An 8972-nucleotide genomic window follows, 5' to 3' on the forward strand; every position below is an offset into this window, starting at 1 on the left:
AGGTATTAACATCCATAACTTGGGTCCTGACTTCATGCATGGAAGTAATAGCGGGCTCAATATGGAAGTTAATGCCGTGTCCAACTTGGGAAGTAATTCAATGAGTAACGGTTGGAGTGATACGAATCTCACTAATCTAGGTAGCTCGGAACTTTCACTGCCATAATCTCCCACAATTAATGGGATATTAAGCTGTCCTAAGGGCATTGATACGGAGTTAAATGCGGGGAATGATGACAGATCACCAATTATTGCTCCTATTAACTCTAATTCCTAGCAATGCCAACGGCAAGTGTTTAATATGGTCAATTTCCAGACAAGGAAAAAAGCACAACAACAACAATGAAGGGTAATGAACAGATCAGTCCAATTAGCCTCCACACCGTGCCATTTGGAAACCTCCTCCATGGCCGATCCTGAAGGTGAACTCTAATGATGCGATTTTTTGGGAACAAAATTCTGTGGATGTTGTTTTGGATATGGGAGGTGGATTAGTGTTGTTTTGGAGATTGACTATTGATGTAATTGTGGAGGGTTCAGGGAAAAATTATATCAATATAATGTTTCAAGAAGAAGATAGGGTAGGGATTGGAGTGATCATCCGAGAATGCCAAGGAAAAGGCTTGGCACACATGGTCAGAATCATCCCTCTCCCCCTAACTGTCATAGAGCTCGAAACTTTGGCTATATTGACGGTTTTACAGTTTGAGGCTGATTTGAGTTTGGAAGATGTCACTCTAGAGGGGGTTTCAGAGATTGCAATGAACGCTTTGAATGCAGATTCGCAGTCTTTGGAATCCTTTGGTTTACTTAGTCGTGATGTTAAATGTTTTGCAAGTTTATTTCATTGTATTAGGTTTTCACATGTTCATAGAGAAGGATTGTTGCATTCTCACATTAAGAGAAACGACAATGGAGTTGCTCATAGTCTGGCTAAAAATGCATTATGCATACCAGATTTTCAAGTATGGATGGAAGATGTCCTATCTCATATTGGTTCGATTTTACAATTGGATGTAGTTGAATTTTATTAATAAAATCAATCAGTTTCTTTCTCAAATAATAATAATAATAATAATAATAATAATAATAATAATGCTTAATAGAATAAATCAGATGGCCAAAAGATGAGAGAGATTCCTCTTCCTTTCTTAAGGCTGAAATATCCACCTCCGAGTCTCCCTTGACAATAAAAGAGGGTAGGTTGAGATCCATAGCAAGGGTGATAGCTCGAACTGCTACTAGCGCTTCAACTTCGTTTGAGGATGATGAAAGCTTGATCTTCTCCGCCAAGGATGCAAGCACCTTTCCATGAGAATCTCGGACAACCACTCCCAACCCAGCTTCCTCTATTTCTTTGAAGACTGCACTATCGAAATTAATCTTAAGGAGCAACGGAGGAGGGGGTCCCACTTTGGCTGAGACCTTTGAGGGGAAAACATTTGCAACGGAGTTGCTTGTTGCACCTCAGTAAACTCCTGAAGCAATTGCTTAGCTGAAGGTATGACCTAGGATGGCAGGAAAAACTTGTTGCTGGTTTGAAGTTGATTATGTCAAGACCAAATTGTCCACGTGATCGACGCAAACAACTCAGGTTGCCTGTCCTTCTCCAACCCGAATCTTGCAAGCTCGAAAAAATTTGAAAACTTCTTAGACCTGCAAAACAACCACATAATGTCTGTATCCCAAATGGTTGAGAGCTCAGAATAGTCCCACAAAACAGTGGAATTTTCAAAATTAAATAGGTATGATATATATAAGAGTAAATTAACACTTACAATATCTTTTATCCAAAAAAAAAAAAAAAAAACACTTACAATATCAAGATATAACCAAATTAGACTTGTTATACCTAATTTTCAATAAATGATCAAAATAATTGACATTCCACCTTACTTTTGAATTATTTTAGGGATGTAGTAATGTTAATTATTTGAGAGTAAAAAAGGGAAAAAAAATGACAATTATTTTGATCATATGGAAAATAGATGGTCACTTATTGAAAATTAAATATAATTACTTTTGTGAGGATGAGGATGTCGAGTTTGATTTAAACGGGTAGCCAAGGTTATTTTCGAGGATACACCTCGGACCTCGGGGATGAGCATTAGCTGTATGAGGTGTATGAAGTTAAAATATCAAAAAGGAAAGAAGGCAGGCTTGGCACGGAACACGAGAAGGATGAAGGAAGAAGGGTGTAGAAGTCATCCCCTTCGCATTAAATATAATACAATCGCTCCCCTGGCCGCATTAATGAGGAAATGACCATGAACAGTGGTGGCATAGCTAAGATTGCAGGGTAAAAGCTTACTAATATGTTTCGGATGAGACAGAAGTCATAGGAATGTGATCTTAGCTCTCCAAGTGTAAGATTAAGAGGATTTGTGTTTAGATATAAAAGGAAAAGGAAGATCTATATGTAGAAGAGGACAACAAAAAGAGGGAAAGAGAGAACTTTGTAACCAAGAACTGAAACATTTGTATAAGTGAGAAAGACATACATATATAAAAATAGACCTTCCTCAGGCTTGACCGAGGAGTGTTTTTCCTTTCAAACTTGCATGTCTTAATCATTTTATTTGCTTTTTGTGAGAGTACTTTTTTTCTTAGCACATAGGCCCAAGTAGAGACAAGGATCCTGGGCCAAATATTTGTTTTTTGGTGGACTGGGCTTGATTTACCGCAACTAAATGAGGGCTGATTACGAACTAAGTTATGCGCAAGTCATATAAATCTCCTCAAGGCAAAAATGTGATTCCTCCTAAGCAATAAAATATCATTATAAGTGTTTTAGTGTCATAAAATGACCATTTACACTTACGAAATAAGTAAAAGAAGTATTTATAATGTTCACAATGAGAAAGAGATTGAAATATAATATTTAAGGCTTATCTTTTATTGTATAAACATTTAAAAGAGTTCCTTCACTTGGTACCCCGGGCATATTGTCGTGGGATTCCGGGCATACTGTTGTGGGATCCTGGGGCGTACTAGGCCTGTAAGAACCCAGAATGCTGATTCTCTGAATTATATGATCTTTCTCCATGTTTATTATGCAATAGAGTTTTGTCCTTTCCCTTTACCTCTATAGATGCTACATAAAACACATTATATAATACACATAACTTTAAATAATTGTTAGTTCTTTAGATTAGGATATACATTTTAATACATATAAATATATGTGCATGAATTTTATGAGAATGATTCAGCCACGAGGATCTTGGTCCTAATTCTCACAGACTTAGTGCTTTTGTACAAGACTTGTGGGATTTGGAACTCAAGTCCAAGTGGCTTTGCTTGGGCTTTGTCTTCCAAGATAGTTAAGTGAGAATGATTTTTGTGAAAGAGAGTGATATCTGATGTGTGCATGTTTTGACATATGTTTCTTTGGAGGCTGTGTTCAAGGCTCAAGTTGAAGTGAGGACCCCAGTAAAAGGACTTAGCTTTTGGCTGAGTAAAAGGAAAACTAGCAAGCAAGAATATATGTACTGAGCAGTAAGAAATAGTAAAGGAAGACAATGTAATAAAGAAATACACGAAATAATTGTTAGAGATCCTCAAATCAATGTAAGATATTTCATTATTTTTTTTAATCGTGAATTACAATGTGCTCACTAAGATGCATTACAAGGTCCAAATAAATTCAAAAAATTACAGACTTAGATGGCTATCTAAGCCTCTAAGACTTGTAAAGTTTGAATCCCTTTAAATCCATGTATGTTCTATAGTGGCTGTTCTGGGATACCAGATGCTGTTTTTTACTTTCTTTGAGTTTTAGACCGTGTTTTCTCAAAGATTCTGTTATGATTTGCTGCTTCTGCATAATGCCCCTTAATGTTGGCTATTTCCCCCCTTTTATAGTGTCATTTTAGGGTTTGGATACCATTGATTCTCCCCTCTTGGCTCTTTGGGTATTAGAGCCCCTGTTATGCCAGCCATTCTAACTGCTGATTCTTTCTCTGTTTCTCATAGTTTTCCTCTTTTAGTCCTATTTTCCCAAAAGCCACTTACTGACTTTCAATTTTGGAGAGCAGACCTTTACCCTTTCTTCTTTCAAGACTTTTTACCTCTTAGACTCAGCTTTTTAGTTGTCCTTCTTGCTGTCATTTTTTCCAAGTGAGCAGAATCCATTCCTTCTGTGTTGAAGGTTTTCCCAGCTACTTCCCCTTGTAGTTCTTCATTTTGGGTTCCCTGAGGTACCAGCCTTTGTTCATGAATTGTCACTCTCCAAGCTTTCAGATTCTTTGCTGCACCACTGAGTGCTTGAGAGGGACATATCTGTTCTTCCTTTCTTGTATTTCGTGGTACTCCTTTTGAGTTGTATCAATCTCACTTTAGCTGTGCTGTACGTCTCGAGGATCCCGAACCTTTGGCAGCCTCTGAGTATCCTGGCCCAATTCTTTCACTGGATTTTGTTGGATTTTTTAATGGCATTTTTTGTTGGAAATCTGACATACATCTTGCTGCATATCCTCTGGTCTGATTGGGATCCTTCTTCTTACTGCATATTCTCTGGTTTGCCCGGAATCCTTCCTCTGGCTTGACCAAGGTCCTCTTCTTTTTTCTTTATTATTATTATTATTTCTTTCTTTTTGGGATTTTGGGCCTTCATGGTCCTTTTGAACTTCATGAATTGGGCATTCTTTTGTTAAAGTTCATGGTCTTTTTTTACTTTTCATGGAATGAGCTTTCTTGTGAAATTTTGGCCCTCAACACTCTCTATCCCATTGTGATTAATGTTTATCTCATTGAACGTTTGATATCCAACTCACTCTCTAACAAATCTATTGTTGTGGGCTTATTGGGCCATTGTCCAAATCTCTTTTGGGTTGTGAATCAAGTTGTGCCCTTACAACTTTAATTGCGCTTTACTTCCGAGGTCTTCTTGTAATTTAAGGTCTATGTTTTTCTTTAATATTTTAATAATGAGTTACGTTAATGAGTGTCTTTAGGACAATTTTTAATAAACTAATTTAGAAAATTTTTTATAATACTTTTATGAAAAATTGTAAATACTATCAAAATATTAATGACTTTTTTTTTTCTTTTTTCATAAAAATTTTCTTAAAATAATTTACTAACAAATGTCTTTACAAGTGGCAGTTAGGTATTAGTAGGTAGGGTGGTCAAGGTGGGGTCTAGGGCTCTAGCTTGAAGGGGAGCATCAGCATATAGGGGGTGTTTGGTAATGTATTTTAAATAACAGTTTTCAGTGTTTAAATAACATTACACGTATTTTCACACACTTTTTCCCTTATATGTATTTCCAAAAAATACAAATAATGTTACTAGAATAACATTATTAAACGGGCCCTAAAATAAAGACTTCCCTCCCTGTTCACCCTTTTCATATATTTCAAATTTTCTCACTCAAACATATAAAAATGCAACATCCCTCATGTGAACTGGCTTTATGATGAGTGATTAGTGCCGTTAAGTAACACAAGATATGTTTTAAGTAACCGTTTATTATAAAAGAAAACACAATTTTTTACAACAAGAAAAAGAAAAGAAAAAAGATAAAGAAAACACCATTACTTATTTATTTATTTAAAGAGATGCACATTAGTTTAAAAAATATTTTTAGAAAGTTTTTATAATTTTTTTTTTTTACAGTTTTTAGTATTTCTAATATTAAAACGATTCTTTAAAAAAAAAATAATTCTATAACTTTCTTAAATTTGATCAATTATTAAGTATTTTAAAAATACCATTTAAAGAAACCTTTTATTTATAAAGTAATTTTAATAGAGAAGAAAAATAATGCTAGTACCCTAATAAATATGATAATTTTTGTCATAATTTGCCTAGAATGGTAAACGGTGGATCTACAATTTCAGCAAAATTAGGGGTTAAATTTTTATTTTTTGGTAGAAATCAAAATGGCGGGTTTTGTTTATTAGAAAATCAAAGGTCATACGCAAAATAGGCTCGCAAAAAGAGAAAAAAACAAAAAACGATAAAGCTTTTACGCATGAACATGATTTTCTGACATAAAGTACTTTATTGGCTCCTGCTTTAAAAAAAAAAGGTACTTTATTGGCTCAATGCCAGCCCATTCAATGTGCTAGACCGCACACAAACATGAGTAGGGCTCACAGGTCAGAACTCTGAAGTCAAAGTGTCTTTTCACTCACCATCTTTTTTGTCCGTTACATTGATTGAGTGACTCCGAAATATCAAAATTTGAATTTATTTAAAATTTAATGCATTGCAACTCATTGGAGGACTTAAATACGAATAATGTTAAAAATATAAATTATTTTAAAATTATTTTACAACTGGTAATTTGGTTATAATGGACGATTATTAATAAATGAAAAAACGGTATTAATGATAAATATAAATAAAAATTAATAAAAAATTAAATTTTGTAAAAGTGTTATAAAATAATTTGTACGTAACATTGCTCCTTGAATATATAATCTTGTCCGTTAAAAGTTCCACTTCTCCACTTTCCCTTGCCTATTCACTCGCTCTGTGAAGTAGCAAACAAGTAGACTTGGCCATTGAACAAGTTTCTTGTAAGTGTTTATTCTCTCTTAATATATAGATTTCTATGTGTTTCTATTCTTAATATTTCGTCTATAATATATAGAGATTTTTTTTTTTGGTGATTATGTGATATGTTTCTATTAAACATGCTTTACCATGTTATGGATATGAATCTTTGTCTGATATATGGTTCTTTCTTCTGCTTTTCTAAATAGGTGTTTCTTCAATTTTTTTTGAAAAATCAAACAATAACCAATAATGGGTTTGTTTAATTCACCTACATCTACAAAACAGCGAGGTTTTGTATCTTCTTCCAACTCTAATAGAGTGTGTGATGTGACTGTAATGGGTGCTAAAAGTGATGCTGAATCTAATAAGCTTAATGTTCCTAGTAGCAGTGTTAAGGAGATGCACAAGAAGCCAAGGGTTTTGAGGGACTTCCCTGTTAAACGGGATTTCCCTTCTGGCTTTGGTCCATCTGTTTCTGCTTCTTCTAAGTCTAACACCAGTGTTTTAGTTAAGAGGAAGTCCATGGAAGAAACCAAACCTCTGGTTTTTTCAGATGATAAATGTGGTGGAACTTCCAAAAGAATTAACATGATGTATAGAAATGAAGAAAATGAGGATGTTGTGAATAAAAAGGTAAGTGTTGTGTCTAAGTATTTGAAACCTATTGATAATCGCAAAAAAGTGGAGGAGTCTTTGATTCTATTCAGAGAGCTGTTGAGCAAGCGCATGGGAGAATTGAAAGCAGAGTCAGGAATAAAAAATGGGGCAACCAGGCTTGCTTATGTAGCAGCAGCAATAGATCTTCGATGGGAGCGAAAATGGGTTAACGTAGACAAACGGATAGGAGCTGTTCCTGGAGTTGAAGTTGGTGACAAGTTTGAGTGTGCAACTGAACTGAATGTTGTTGGCCTTCATCGTCAGTTTCAAGGTGGAATTGATTACATGGTGAAGGGTGGACAAAAATTGGCGACGAGTATTGTTGCTTCCGGTCGTTATGTCAATGACATTATATCATCTGAGGTCTTGATTTATTCAGGTCAAGGTGGGAATCCAAGTATTGGAAGAAGTGAGCCAAAAGATCAGAAGCTTGAACGTGGAAACCTTGCTTTGAAGAATAGTATGGAAGCTAGAACTCCTGTAAGGGTAATTCGCGGCTCTGAAGTTTCCAAGGCTTCAAAAGCCATAGTATACATCTATGATGGCTTGTATCTTGTGGATAAATGTATGCAAGAAAGAGGAGCATTTGGTAAACTTGTATTCAAGTTCGAGTTAAGAAGGATTCCGGGGCAACCGAAGCTTACCATGTAGAAGATTTTATTTATTTTTAGAATCAGTTAAGATTTCTTTGTTTTGTAGACATAGCTTTGTGCAATTGAAGTGCTTTCTTTAGGTTTTTGATAAATGCTGTTATACTCTTGTTAATGTTTGGATATCATGGGATGGGATGTTTGGGGAAATTATAAAGGATTATCAAGGAAACTTTGAACAAAATACCATCAAAGATTCAAAGTAATTAATTAGACCAAGGACATATACTGCAGTTTTGAATAATATTGGCTTGTATCTCATAGATTGCCAGCCACCTAATGTAGCCAAGTGATGGTGGTAATGTTTACCACTGCAAATTCTGAAATCTATTCAGAAATTCCTTATAAACTCTTCCCTAAAACCAAAGTAGTAAAAACCAAATAGATAAGTGCAAGTCTTACTCTAGCCTGTGAAATGAATGTCATATTGGGGTAGCGTTTGGATCTGGCGTTTCCTTCACCTTTTGTGTTTTCTGATTTTTTTTTTTTTTTTTTGGCTTTTAGCTGCATTGTTTACGAGACCCACAATTCCTTTATTAAAAAAAAAAAAAAGGGTTTCACGATATTATTCACACGTTTTCCTCACCAATCGGGAAAACCCCAATTTTTCTATTCTTTGTTTGCTATTGAAACAATATTTGATGGGTCGGTGAGGATTTAATGGCTCTGGGTCGGTGAGGGGAGTAACGGAGAGTTCTGCTGGGGAGTTATGGAGGAGAGTTTTGGATCTTCGTACCAGTAAAGGATTCGGTTTTGAAGAGATGAGAGTAAAGAGAGGAGACAAACTTGAAAAAAAGCTGACCAGGTGGCCCCATAGTTGTGTTCAATTTAATTACCAAAGTGCCATTGAAACTGCATTTTTGTTGTTTAAAATTAGCTCCGAGATGATTCCAAAAAATGCTGTTCAAACATGGGTTTTTGAACACTGTTTTTCAAACAACCCTGAACAGAAAATGGTGACCAAACATAGTTTTTAAATTTTGGACACTAGTGTTCAATGTTTAAACACTGAACACTATGTTTTAAAAAGGGTGACCAAACAGGCCCTATACATTCCAGTCACTAAGTACTGGCAACGATGAATATTATTTAAGAAAAAACAAACAAACGAGAACTAGAACCATAGTCCGTGGACCACTTTTTTCTGCGTTTATCTGC

At 35.2% G+C, this 8972-nt stretch overlaps 1 protein-coding gene across 1 annotated transcript; it reads left to right on the plus strand.

Annotated features, from left to right (window-relative positions):
• Positions 1-6424: 6424 nt before the first annotated feature.
• LOC112000998 (histone-lysine N-methyltransferase, H3 lysine-9 specific SUVH5) lies at positions 6425-7909 on the plus strand. The gene is made up of 2 exons (XM_024033166.2): positions 6425-6527; positions 6714-7909. The coding sequence occupies exon 2, from the start codon at positions 6757-6759 to the stop codon at positions 7813-7815; it is 1059 nt and encodes a 352-aa protein (XP_023888934.1). The 5' UTR covers positions 6425-6527; positions 6714-6756; the 3' UTR covers positions 7816-7909.
• Positions 7910-8972: the final 1063 nt, after the last annotated feature.

Source organism: Quercus suber, unplaced genomic scaffold (assembly GCF_002906115.3).
Source record: "Quercus suber isolate HL8 unplaced genomic scaffold, Cork oak 2.0 scaffold_805, whole genome shotgun sequence".
In the NCBI taxonomy this organism is placed as follows: domain Eukaryota; kingdom Viridiplantae; phylum Streptophyta; class Magnoliopsida; order Fagales; family Fagaceae; genus Quercus; species Quercus suber.